Source organism: Spermophilus citellus (genome assembly GCF_964194105.1).
Source record: "Spermophilus citellus genome assembly, chromosome: 2".
NCBI classification, from domain to species: Eukaryota; Metazoa; Chordata; class Mammalia; order Rodentia; family Sciuridae; genus Spermophilus; species Spermophilus citellus.
The window spans coordinates 139,906,192-139,920,778 of NC_138183.1; the positions used below are offsets into that span (position 1 = coordinate 139,906,192).

General features: G+C 36.3%; 1 protein-coding gene across 5 annotated transcripts in view; it reads left to right on the plus strand.

Annotated features, from left to right (window-relative positions):
• Nucleotides 1-14,371, plus strand: part of LOC308642398 (asparaginyl-tRNA synthetase-like) — an 88,045-nt gene extending 73,674 nt beyond the window's left edge. For 2 of the 5 annotated variants that reach the window (XM_081281273.1, XM_081281274.1), the window contains exons 7-9: nt 3,410-3,507; nt 5,736-5,762; nt 7,734-7,893. In XM_081281273.1, the coding sequence (XP_081137399.1) occupies nt 3,410-3,507; nt 5,736-5,762; nt 7,734-7,878 (270 nt within the window). In that variant the 3' untranslated portion in view covers nt 7,879-7,893. Of the gene's footprint in view, nt 1-3,409; nt 3,508-5,735; nt 5,763-7,284; nt 7,304-7,733; nt 7,894-11,543; nt 11,563-14,352 lie in introns of those variants that run through there. The other 3 variants (XM_081281275.1, XM_081281277.1, XM_081281276.1) reach the window with 3 other exon arrangements.
• The last annotated feature ends 216 nt before the right edge of the window (nt 14,372-14,587 follow it).

A 14,587-nucleotide genomic window follows, 5' to 3' on the forward strand; every position in this document is an offset into this window, starting at 1 on the left:
TACCTATCCACAGTGTTGGTTCGATTTAATTACATGTTTATCATGTCTCAGTCACTAAAACCAAATTTTAACAACCTGGATGATCATGTAGATACCCAGGTTAATGGAATTATCGCCCAATATCAACAGGCAGTGCTGTGGCAGAGCAAGGACCTTTTTATACTCTTAGTCCTCAACACCTCATTGAGAGGCAAGAGATTTAGTAAGAGTAGGAACCATTGGTGAATCTTTGTTCTCTCTCCCTGCAATTCAGCCTCACAATGAGAATCATACCTGATGTTTTCTCTTTAATGATAGTAATGAGGATGAGATATACATCATTGGGAGCATATTCTAGAATGATTCTTTATTAATCTCAAATGTCTGTAAAGAATCTCAGTCAACAGTTCTGAAATCAAAGTGGGGTGTGGTCTAATGGTAAAGTGTGAAAAAGTTTAAAAAAATAAATTACAGTATCTGTGACATTTAAAGAATGGAATATTTTATGGATTCCTAATCTCATTTGTTGTACTAAACCTTAATGTTACACCTTCAGATTCTTGGACTCTCAAAAGCCCCCGAAGAATTGATAAGTCACAAAGTAATACACATAACTAAGTAATAACATAACTAAGTAATAACATAACTAAGGAAATACAAACTAAAATATCAAGTTGTTTTTCTTTACCAAAAGTTTTTTTGAGGGGCTGGGGTTGTGGATCAGAAGTGGAGCACTTGCTTCACACATGTGAGGCACTGGGTTCAATCCTCAGCACACATAAGATAAATAAATAAAGTAAAGGTATTTGTCTATCTACAACTAAAAAAAAAATTAAAAAGAAAAAAAAAAGTTTGTTTTGAAGTTGGGCACAATGGTGCACACCTGTAATGTACTCAGGAGGCTGAGGCAGAATGATTGCAAGTTCAAAGCTAGGTCAGCAATTTAGTGAGGCCCTAAACAACTTAGCAAGACCCTGTTTCTAAATAAAATATTTAAAAGGGCTGGAGATATGGCACAGTAGTTAAATACCCCTGGGTTTATTCCCTAATACCAAAAAAAGGAAGGAAAGAAACTTTTTTTTAATATTTATTTTTTAGTTGTAGTTGGGCACAATACCTTTATTTTACTTATTTATTTTTATGTGGTGCTGAGGATTGAACCCAGGGCCTCGAACATGATAGGTGAGTACTCTACTGCTGAGCCAAATCCCAGCCCGAAATCCCACAATACTACAATCCCACTGTATCACAGGGGCAACACAATTAAATCATATTATGTACATATCGGTCTTTTTTTGTATCCATGCCTAAAATTTATCTAATAGTCTCCTGTTGGTGTACACATTAATTTTTTATTATTATAAGTAATGCTGTAATAAACACCCTGTGCAGAAATCTTTTTATTCATCTCTGATTATTTTATTAAGACCAGTTCCTAGAATTGCTATTGCTGACTCAAAGCATATTACATTTTTAAGGCTTTTGATTATCTGTTGCCAAGTTGCTAACCAGAAAAGGTTATATCAAGTGCATGAGGGTACTGATTCATCCATTCTCTTATCTATATAATTTATATTGTTTTATCTTTGCTAAGACACTCCAAAATAGTATATCATTATTTTAATTTGTACTCCTTTGATTAATAATGAAAACTTACTATGACCTAATGAAATACTACAAATTAAAGAAATCTCTTAACCAGGCATGGTGGCACATACCTATATTCCCAGTGACTTGGGAGGCTGAGGCAGGAAGATTGCAAGATTTATGGGCAACTTAATGAGATCCAGTCTTAAAATAAAGTGTAAGAAAAACAGGGCTGGATTCATGAGTGAAATACTCCTTGGTTTAATCGTCAGTACCACAAAATAAAAGAAATGTCTTCATTGTAGGGACTAGAGGTATATATCTCAGTGGTGGAGTGTGTGTACTTGGCCTTGATTTTAGTCCCCAGCACCAAAAAAAGAAAAAAAAAAGAAGAAAATTCTTTATTGACACACTATTTATGAGAAAACAAATATGTACACACACGTACATAGCAGTTTAAGTAAACTGTGATATTTCTAAACCATTAAACTATATAGCTATGTAACATTAAATATATTTTTCTTGACAGAGAAAATATTCATTTTATAATATTGGCAAAGCAATTAGAATGGTGAGTTTTTAAATGTAATTTGGTCTCTAACTTACTCTTCTTAAATGTATAAAGAAAAAAATCCTGAAAGGAAGTAGCCAAAATGCAATTGCTTCTTCATAGTGATAACTGATTTTGTTTTAATATTTACTTCTTTTAGTTGCACACAATAACTTTGTTTTTATTTATTTATTTTTATGTGGTGCTGAGGATCAAACCCAGGGTCTCACATGCGCTCGGGGAGTGCTCTACCACTGAGCTACAACCCTAGCCCAAAGCTTTTTTTTTTTTTTTTAATACTTGTAGATAGACAGCATGCCTTTATTTGGTGCTAAGGATTGAACCCAGTGCCTCCTCACACATATTAGGCAATCGCTCTGCCACTGAGCTACAGCCCCAGCCTAATGCAATAGAACAGCTTTTTTTTTTTTTTTTTTTTTTTTTTTTTTTTGGTGATGGTGGTGCTGGGGATTGAACCTAGGGCCTTGTGCATGCTAGGCAAGCACTGTACCTATTGAGCTATATCCCCAGCCTGATAACTGATTTTTTTAATAATTTATAACTTTAAAACTTTAATTTTTATAGTGAACAGCACATTTGTGAAGAAAATACACTCTTTTTTTTTTAATATTTATTTTTTAGTTTTTGCCAGACACAACATCTTTGTTTGTATGTGGTGCTGAGGTTCGAACCCGGGCCGCACGCATGCCAGGCAGGCGCGCTACCGCTTGAGCCACATCCCCAGCCCGAAAATACACTCTTGACAGGAGGGGAGAAGAAAAACTGACCACCTGCAACTTGTGTAGCATTGTTTTGTTTTGTGGTACAGGGGTTTCAAACCAGGGGTACTTAACCACTGAGCCTGAGCCAAATCCCAGCCCTATTTTATTTTATTTTATTTTGGGAGAACTGGGGGTTGAACTCAGAGGCATTAACCTCTGAGTTACATCCCAGACCTATTTTGTATTTTATTTAGAGACAGGGTCTCACGAAGTTGCTTAGCACCTCGCTTTTTGCTGAGCCTGGCTTTGAACTAAGGGTCCTCCTGTCTTTGCCTCCCAAGCCACAGGGATTACAGGCATGAATGCCTGGCTCTTCTATAGTATTATTCTAAAGATAATATTAAACATTTTATATTTATGACAGAAATGTGGACAGATGTAAATAAGACACTGGTAAGCAGTAAAATAGCCAGTTATAAGGTTATCTAAAAACACATTCCACTTGCTTGAGTAGCTGTTACTGGAACCATCTGAAAATGTAATGCTGATTATGACTATTTTTCCTGTTTAGGTAGCTGCTGTTGATCTTCTTGTTCCTGGAGTTGGAGAGCTCTTTGGAGGCAGCCTCAGGGAGGAACGGTATCACTTCTTAAAGCAACAGCTGGCCAGGTATTATTCTGACCTAAAAGAAGCACATGTCAGAAACTGGGATAGAGTTACCCAAAGATAGTTACAGAAAGTACCAGAAACACACATGGGACCTACAGACCTGGATCTCAGATTCTATTGCCTTAAGTAAGGTGTTTCTAACCTTTCTGAGCTTCACTGTCTTAAAGACCAAACAAGCCCACAGCAGTGTTTGCCTGTACATAGGTGTGGAAAGTAGCCTTTTTAAAAATTAATGAAAGGAAGAGGGATGTTTCCCCCTCAAAGCTTTTCCTACATTTTTCTTTTCCCTTTTTATGTATTTTTATTTATGAATGGCAGACTCCCACGGGAACATAAAGACAGATCAATCCAGGAAAAGGATAAAGATGGAAAAAGAAAATTACTAAAAATATCTGCAAAGCTAGCACTTGGAATAAGCAGATTTCCCTCCTCAGGTTGTCTCCTCTATATGGATCTTGATTTAGCTATTTGAATAACTTTATTTTAAACTGCTATTGGAGACCTGGGAAAGGGCTCCATAAACACATAGAAAATGTTTTAGAGATGGGAAGTAGGGAATCATATTTCTAATTGAACTACCACTCCTGTATATGCATGGTCTGCCAACAAACCACAGTGACTTCCTAAACTAACCATGGTTATAAACCTCCGTTTTCCATGATTTCTACTTTGCTCTGGTAACCTTAAAAAAAAAAAAAGAAAGAAAGAAAGAAAGAAAGGAAAGACTTTCCCATGTCTGTATGCTAAATCCTTCTTTCCAGATACTACTAGGTTTCTTCACAACCTGGGAAAGCCTTAATTGTTTGAAAATATCCTATTGAATTAGCCATTTTTGCGACCTCTACGACCTCTTTTCCAAATGGAGAAATGCTTTAAAAGTTGATGCTTTTCCAAGATCCCAACCTGTAAATCTCTTGGGCAGTGCAGTTCTCTGATTCCTGTCTTCTGAACTGCTCTGCTATGTTAGGTTCCAACAGAAGTGGGGTAAATAGGTTCTGAGAAGACCCTTTATTACCTGTGCCCTCCTTAGTCCTACTAAAGCATTAGAAAGTCCTGGGAAAGTTGTAGAATTGAAGTGAAGGTCATATTTTTAGATGGAAAGTATTTGAATGTTCACTGAGGTTTTTTTTAATATTTATTTTTTAGTTGTAGTTGGACACAATACCTTTATTTTATTTATTTTTATGAGGCGCTGAGGATTGAACCCAGGGTCTTGCCACTGAGCCACAACCCCAATCTCATGAGTTATTTTTTTAAAGCACAATAAAACTCACGTGGCAAGAAACCTCATCTGTTGAAAGATTAATTGGTCTGGTTTTTTTTGCTTGCTTCCTTCCTTCAGGAAACCTTTCCTCATAACATTAAATGTTTACCTAATATTTGATACTGTCCAAATTTACCCTTCCTAATGAAGTAGAGATATGTTTCCCTATATCAGGGATCTGTCTGTGGCTGCTGTTCTTATTTTCTATACTTTTGTATATTAAATTTTTCAGCATTCTCATCACTCAGATAACCTGGGTCCCAAACACCTTTTTAATGATCTAAGATCAACTTTAATGAGCACAAAGAACTTAAAATGTTATCCATTTTTCTCAAGTTAAACAAGAAACAAATTGAAACAATATTATGAAGGCAGCCTCAGAATTATTGTTATTGCTTTAATAATGAGAATGAAGCTTTTGTCCATGTGTTCTTTGTTCATTCAGGTCTTCCGGACACCTTAACTAGTTATAATAGTGTCATGTCATTTTGTTTTGTTTACAGTAAGCAGAATTGAACACAGGGGCACTCTACCACTGAGTCACATCCCCAGCCCTTTTTATTTTTTTATTCTGAGACAGGGTCTTGCTAAGTTGCCCATGTTGGCCTCAAACTTAAGATCCTCCTGTCTCAGTCTCTGGGATTACAGGCATGTGCCACCAGAACTGGCCTAATTATTACACGGAATAAGAAGTTCATCTCAGATGAATCCCTTCTTTGGGGTTCTATTTTCATTCTGTAGCACCTGTTGTCTGTACCGCTTATTGAATAATACCTTGGGCTATTGATTAACTTACTATAAAGTTTCAGCTTCTTGACTCTGTTGTATAGAGAGCACAGGCTTTGTTGTTTACTTTTTTACAAAGAGCTCTTTATATACAACTCAGAATAAATATTTGACAATAATACATTTATGTATATTTACTCCCATTGCCTAAAACAATTCTGTTATTTTCCTTTTATAGATCAGGACTCACAGAAGCCTACCAATGGTAAGAATGAGACCCTTAATGATTCTTACTCTAGCCACTGAGCTGAGCATTACATAGAAGAGTTTTTATTTGTATTCCCATGACCCTGAACAGGGAACTCAGAGTGTAGTCATTTCCTATTTTATGTGCCTTGTGCAAATAAAATCTGTAACTAATCCCTCAAATTTTGTAGCATCTCTTCTATATCTGGTTACCCTAGAATCAATATAATAATAATCAGACATATATACATATATACACTGGCAAACTTTTTTTCATAGAATTGAATTTTTTATCTATTAATGCAAAAGCAAGAAAAATGTAATAAACTGAATCTCTCTGCTGATTGCAGTTTGCAGACATTCATGTCAGTGGTTAGATATCAATGTATGAGAAATTTAGAGACATCTGAAACTATTACTAGACTTCTAAGAGCCATCAGGTCCTAAAGGTATTCATGACAAAGTTTGGTATGCTTTTCATCTCATTTTTTTTTCATAAATCAGAGTATACCCTGTCTCTGTGCCTTGTAAACTTAAAATGAATTCAGCTATCAAACATTTTAATTACTCAGACTGTGTTTCTTTCCTTTATTCCTTATAGTTCTTACCAATCTGGAGTTTATGCTAAATAACCTCTGGCATATTGTTCTTTCACCTGATTAAACTCATCTAGTTACAATTCATCTTTTATTTTAGAGATATAAGTTTTAATCTTAACTTCTTAAAATATCAATACATCCAGCCATTATTATTGATAGTGGAAAATAGATGATAGTCTTTATTCTTAAGGAGACAAATGGCTATCAGCTGTGCTGCTTAAGTTTTATTGTGGAATTGATTTTACAGATCATTCAGGAAACAATAAACTTAGTTTAATTCATATTATATAGCTCAGTTTTCCCACCAATAATAATAATATTTGTAGTCTTTCTTTTCTTCTCTTCATAAAATAACTTTTTCCATACTGGTATATTGAAATCTGCATTTCAGTCATATTTGTACCATTTTTTAGCCATGCGGTTGTAAGTGGGAATAGAACATGCTAACGTATGGCTATCTGAGGCTGTCTAGCCAACCAGAAAAATGATTTTGGGTGTCTTCGCTGGGCCTGAAGCAAAGAACTAGAAGTTTCTTTTTCTTTCTTTTTTTTTTTTGGGGGGGGGGGCTTACTGGGGATTGAACCCAGGGACACTTAACCATTGAGCCACATCCCTAGTTCTTTGTATTTTTTATTTTGAGACAGGGTCTTGCTAAATTTCATAGGGCCTCACTAATTTGCCATGGCTAGTCTTGAATTTGCAGTCTTCCTGCCTTAAACCTCACAAGTCACAGGGATTACAGGCAGGCACCACTGCACCCAGCTTAGAAGTTTCTTCTTACTGAAGCCCTCAAGAATATACTTTTGTTCCTTTAAACAATCTTCATGTAGTAAGCATTTACTCTAGAACATTCTCTGAAGATAAAAGGCTGATTAAGACTAGAGCCTGCCTCTGATATAGCATACAGTCTAATCAAGGGCATATCTTTCTGTTATATGTCAGGTAAAACTCTTCATTCCCCTGCATGTATTGAACAATATGATTTGGATGACAGGGAGGAACAAAGATCATTAGCAATCTAACAAGATATGGAAGAGAAATATATTTTTAAGAAAACTAGTAAAGCTATTATAAATTTCCTGCAGCCTCATGAGGCAAGTATTTTGTATATAAGTACATAAGTAATTTAACAAGAAAAAGGAAAACAGGTGACCAAAATCCACAACTACACAACAGGAACTACTGCTGCCTGTCTGGGTAAACTTGCATAGATAGATCATTTTAACTTCTCTGTTTCTGTTATCTCTGTGGAGGGGAAAGACTGGTCTGGTCTACCACAATGATGTGGACAATAACAAATGGTTGCAAAATACTTTTGAAACAAAATTGTAATCATAACATTTGATTTCATATAGTGTTTATAGGTAAAAATTCTTTGTTTTTAAAAACAGGTATTTGGACCTTCGTCAGTTTGGATCTGAGCCACATGGAGGATTTGGGATGGGATTTGAACGCTACCTACAGTGCATCTTAGGAGTTGAAAATATCAAAGATGTTATCCCTTTTCCAAGATTTACTCATTCATGTCTTTTATAGCTGAAAATTTAGTTAAGGAAAAGTACCCTAGGGCAGAGGCACAATACTTGAACAAATATGCAAGCAGAGAATACATGTTTGAACTTTAGAAATGTGGATTTCAATATATATTTATTCTGGGTTGGCACAGTGCCACACTCCTGTAATCCCAGCTACTTGGGAGACAGAGGCAGGAGGACCACAAGTTTGAGTCCAGTCTTGGCAACTTTGTGAGACCCTGTCTCAAATTTTTAAAAGATGGGGAGGGGGCTGGAAATGTAGCTCAGTAGTAGAGCACCCTCAGATTTAATCCTCAGTACTGGAAAAATAAATATATAATTATTCTGCCATAAGGTACAAAACGTAAAAAAACAGAAATGGTCATGATTTTCTTAGAAAGCTGAGAGCATTTCCTGGAAACACAAGCACACCCAAGAAGGGTTAATTACAGCAAGTGAACTTTCAAATCCATTACCTCAATTAAGAAAAAAAGCAAGTCACCTGGATGCTGAGTCAGGAAGATCACTTGAAGCCAGACTGATCAATACAGTGAGACCCTGTCTTAAAAATAAATAAAAGAAGAAAGGAAGAAGCCAGGAGTGGTGGCACAAGCCTGTAATCCCAGCACCTCAGGAGGCTGGCAGATCACAAAGCCAGTTTCAGCAAGGGCGAGGCACTAAACAACTCAAGTGAGACCCTGTCTCTAAATAAAATACAAAATGGGCTGGGGATGTGGCTCAGTGGTTGAATGCCCCTGAGTTCAATCCCTAGTACCGCCCCCCCCCCCCCCCGCAAAAAAAAAAGGGGGAAGAAATTGAACTAGATGGTCTCAAAGTTATTTTCAAACTCTAAGATGAGAGCATATTTTACTTTAACTTTAATCAGTAGATTACTTCCCTGTGTGACTTTTGAGAAACAACTAGCAGCTAAAAATAAAATGTTGGATCTTTTCTCCCTTGCTGTTTAATCTGTGATAAATGCCTATATTGTTCTCTGTGCTTTTCGGGGGATTCACTTATTTAACAAACTTGCTATTCTGAATTAAAATTTTCTTTCATTGGGTTGGGTAGAAAAAAATCACATCTAATAAATTTGATCTTGCCAGGTATGGTGGTCCATGCCTGTAATCCCAGCTGTTCAGGAGAGTGAGGCAGGAGGATTACAAGTTCAAAACAGCCTCAGCAATTTAGTAAGGCCTTAAGCAACTTAATGAGACCCTGTCTCAAAATTTTAAAAAAGGGCTAGTGATATGTCTCAGTGGGTAAGTACCCCTGGCTTCAATCCCTTGTTATTAATTAATTGTTTATTAACTTAATCTTTAAAGAGATATTGCATTAAATTATTTTGATATTGTATTAAAATATTTTATCACCATTCTGATTAGATGTTTATAACTTTCTGATAGTTAATACCCTATCAAAAATTTTATTCTTAAATTCCTCTTGATCCTTTCCCAGTGAAGTTTGGAAGAAAGATCTCTTATATTCAGGATTGGAATAGAAATTTTGCTAAACCTAAAGGATAGGAAATTCTTGGAGTCAAAAAACTGGCCTGGCCTATATGAGACAAGCATTAATTTGGGAGTTTGAAACCTGACAATTCTAGTTCTTTAAATAAGCCACTTACTCTGTATATGCTCAGGCATAATTTTCTTCACAGAGTTGATAGAGTAATCACATGAAAGTGTGTGTGTGTGTGTGTGTGTGTGTGTGTTTGTGTGTGTTTGTGTGGTGTGTGTGTTTAAAACTGATTTGAGAACTGGGGGTGTAGCTCACTAGTAGAGAGCACTTGCCTAGCATGTGGGAGACCCTGGGCTACACACACACATACACACGAAAGAAAAAGCTGCACAGACATTTTTAAGACTCTAGCGTTAGTCTTTTAGTCTTCTTTGAGTTGCATTTTTATGGACCTATAGCAAACTGTATGTTCAGTAGAATGTTTATGTACTAAGTAATTGTAAAAGGGCATGTGTGCCTGAATAATGAATTTTCTAAATCTCATTAGATAACTTAGATTATTTCTTAATGAGTTTGTGTATGTAATTTTTCTTAACCCAATTCAAAATCAAACAGTTGAAAAGAAACAAATTTCAAAACATTAGGGTGCGAAGACACTTGAGATTGTCGAGATTGACCTGCCTAATGCAGGTACCTATATGTACCTAGGCAACTGGTGGTTTCTGCATCTTCTTGTCAGAACTCAGCATCCTACAAAATTGTTCATTCCATTTCTGAATCTAATTGGTAGATTTTGCTGAGCTAAAAGTCTCAGCAAAATCAACTTCCCTGGAACTTTAATTCCCTGGGCTCACATACCAAGTTAAGGAAAGAATAAAAGGGATAATTAGGGTTTCCCTAAGGCTTGCCTTAACCATAATTATAGAGAGAAATTCATTTGTTTATTCAAAAAATATATTTGAGCTTATTTTATATGCCAAGACTGTACTAGGTACCAGATAAACAGTTATTAACAAAACAGAAATGACCTGTCTTCATTGAATTTAGAATGTATTGGAGAAGATACATAATAAGTAAATAAATGTATTATTTCAAAATGTATGCTAGAAAGTTATATTAAAAAAAAAAGGAAAAGCATAGATAAGTGCCAGAGAAGACATCTCTGAAAAAAAAAGCAGTATTTAGCTTTAAGCCTAGAGGATAAAATGCAGAAAACATTTTAAAACATTTGCAACATCAGCCAATATTGATTTGAGATTTAATTCTTACTTGATACTGTTAATTTTATGGAGCAAGGTTCACAGCATTCATGGACTAGGCAGCTGGAGGCACTATAGTTTCTAAGGCCATTAGGAGTCACCTTCCATGACTTTTGAGAATCCAGACAGAATTGTAAACTTCTGAGCATCTAAAATAAAGTGGTGGGAAGAATGCTGAGTTAGACAAACCCCTAGGTTCTAGTCTTTGCACCACCATTAGTTTAGTAGTGAAGCCTTAGCCAAGTGAAATAATCCTCGTGACCTCCAATTCTTTCATTTTCACTATAATTTTGAAGTATATAATCTCTAAGGACCCTTCTATTTCTTAACGTTCTATGAATCTATGCTGTACATAGTCCCTAAAAATAATTGATTTAGAGTCTAACCTTTAGACCACATACAATCCCACATAGTAGTACATGCACAGTCTCTGAAAATGTATAATTAAGTTAAATCAATGAAAATTGAACAATAGACTTAAACTTGTTCAATGTATGTGGGATGGGAAAAGATCCTTCTCAAGACATCAATATATTGTGGCTTACCCCTAATGAAGCCTTCAGTATTTCCAAAAACTTCATGTGTATTCATTCATTCTTTGCCTTGACAGTTGATCACACAGTGATCAACTTAAAGTTATCTAGTTAAAGCTAAAACTTGCCACCTATAGCAAGCCTCAGTACTTCTATTTCACCAATAATTTCGAGGGTGGGGGGGCAGAACTGATGTCAGACAAAGATGATCAAAATGAAACTGTTGCAGGCAATATAATAGGAAAACTTTCAAGTGTCCACTCATCAGCTAATTATGAATATCTAAGTTCTAAATGTAAAGAGCTCTGCATAAGTCTTCATATAAACTATGGGTTTAATCAAGGACTGTTTATATTAGTGCTTCATGGTTATTTGAAGGTAAATTAGTTTTTCACTTGGGTGACCAGTTTCCAATAGCATTCTGTTTTCCCAAGATTTCCAGGCATTACCCCAAGATGGTAACCCCAGCAATCCAGGTAAGATTACATTTCAAATCTTAGAAATGTTTTCTCCGCCATTAATTCCCATCCCCATTTCACATTTTGTCCTAACTTTCCATCTGGTCTCTTGCCTAGCGGGAAGTTGCGTTGTCATGTTTTTTGGTCTGACAAGAACCTACTTGTCATGAATGATCCATTCCAGATCTAGACAACTCTTACCCTCTGACCAAACCCAGAGCCTTCGCCACAGGTCGGCAAAAGAACTGTTTGACCTTTTGTCCCTCTCAGACAGGATCTGCCAGAAGCCTCCCTCTAACAATGTTATGTATTCCTATTCTCTAAAAATTGAATCTGAATATTCAAGCCTGACTGAACAGGCATGGAAGATGCATTTCGTGAGATGGATTAACTACCCATCTTTAAATCTCTTGCTTCAGATAATTATAAATGAAAGATGCATATTTGTGTAGATTGCTATTTATTCATGTATTTATTTAAGTAATTGGTGAGACATGAACAAAAAAATGCAGAGTTGAAAGATTGGCTTGGATTGAAATGATAAGAAATGTGTGAGGTATTTTGGCTTCTGATCAATATTTGTATTCAGTCTGAAATCTAAAGTATGTATAATAAAAGGAAAATAGGTAAGAGTAATATCCAATTTTAATTTCTTCCCATTTTATAGTCCAAATTTTAAAATAGGAAGGACATTCAAGAAAATAGTGCTATGCAAACTTGATTACTCTCTACTAAAATGATTCAATAGAACTTCAATAAAACTGTCTTGCCTAGGAACTGAGGCACATTGGATAAGCATCTCAAATTAAAAAAAAAAAAAAAAGACTAGGGATGTAACTCAGTGGTAAAGTACTTCTGGGTTCAATTCCCAGTACCCCCTCCAAGTCCTTTTAGATCAGGTCAACACCCCTCCTGGAACCAGCTCATTCTAGCATTGCCAGGAGCCCTGTATTTCCCATCTAACCAACAAAGGCTCCATTTAGCTCTTAACACAGCTTGGTTTGGAGTCCAGTGAATCTACAGCCATTATTAGCATGGTGGGTAGTTTCCAGATGACCTTTGGAAAGAAGCTGCCAGAAGTTTAGGTGGTTCCTAAACTCATTCACAGAGCAACTCATTGAATTAACGTAGTTCATGACTCTTCAATAACTTTTGCTTCACCTTTACTGTTTTGTAATTGTTATTAGTAATGTGACTATCACTTGGACATTGCTTTTCAGTTTATAAATGTTTTTCACATATTTTCTTAATTCACAGGACAATGTATTGTGGACCTTGCTCTTTTGTATTTTATTTTATTTTTTGGTACTGGGGGTTGAACCCAGGAGCACTCAACCACTGAATTATATCCCCAGCCCATATATATATATATATATATATATATATATATATATATATATAGAGAGAGAGAGAGAGAGAGAGAGAGAGAGAGAGAGACAGGGTCTCTCTCACTGAGTTGCTTAGGACCTCATTAAGTTGCTAAGGCTGGCTTTGAACTTGATGATCCTCTTGCCTCAGCCTCCCAAGCCACTGGGATTACAGGAGTGAGCCACAGCTCCCGGCCTCTTTTGTATTTTAGTGGGGTTGAAATTCATTTGGTTTAATAAAGACTAGGTTTTGTAAAGAATGGAAATCCCTGATATTGAGAGGAAGTAGACTACAAGTAAAATTCACCTTCCCTCAGCCTCCAGAGAAAATGAAAATTGAACTTTCTCATAAACAAAGAATCTCGCATCCTAAGTCCTAGCATTTACTGGACATATTACATAACACTTTGGCCTCTAAGTTCCTCATTCTTTGTAGGGAAAAGGGACTTAAGAATGTGAAGACAGATGTTGATTGAGCCCAAATACATTCTAGTAATGTGAAACACTAGGAATAAAGATAGCAGTGAATTTAATCATTATGTCTTATTTTTTTGGCCTCAGTTTTTTAATTACCTTTCTCTAAAGGATCACCCAAATATACATAGAACTTGAATGGGACTTATTAACATACTTACCACAGTGATGGACCTTTCATTTTCAAGATAATACTCCAAGAAAGAAACTTGACGGACCCAAATAGTAAAAGTTTTTATGTTACAAGTACCTAGAACAGTATTTGGCAGAGCCTGAGCCAATCACAGCCATAACTCTACCTTTTCTGCATGATATCTCAACAAGAATTGCTGGTTTGCTATTTTCTTAGAATTCTAGTTTTGAAATTATCTCTTAAAAGAGATAATTTTCAGGCTGGGGATACAGCTCAGTTGATAGAGTGCTTGCCTTGCATGCACACTGCCCTGGGTTCGATCCCCAGCACCACCAATAATAATAATAATAATAATAATTTTACTTCCTCTACTTATAATATATAAACAGTTCCCCTCTATTTCCCCCAGAGCTTGTGAGTAGGAACTTGCCATCTTTAGAGGGAACTTCTCCATCCTCGGAGAGCTCTAGTGGTTGGGAACTTTTACTGAAAATGACTAGACCTACCCTCTGTAGCATACAAAAGTAGCAAGTTGAAACAGCACTTTTTTCTTTCCAGCCTTCTCTAGTAGAGAACCTCTGCAGCTGCTTAGTTGGACAGTTTGTCCTTGATTTGAAAGGCTGCACCCTTCAGGTTACTCCTTGGGCAGTGTGTCCTTAAAATGCCCCTATTAGACAGGCCCACACTTGTAGTGCCTTCTACTCGAGAGGCTGAGGCAGGAGGAGAAAAGTTCAAGGCCATCTCAGGCAATACAGCAAGACCCCATCTCAAAAAGAGAACAGAAACTTAAAACAGTCCTTTCTTTTGGCAGGTGAAGCCTTCCTCCCCTGTTCACTCAGCTGCTGCTCAAATGTCCTGTGGTAATTGTTTTGATGTTAGAAGAGCTTTGAAGTCTCCAGTGCCTCCTTCCTATCTGCCTTACCACCTGTGGTGATTGTTCCACTTCCTATAAATACTGCTAAAGAAAGTTAATTACAGTTTCAGAGTGTTCCAGAACAATCCCAATACCCTTGTTAGGATTTAAATGAGTTGTCCCCCAAAAAGCT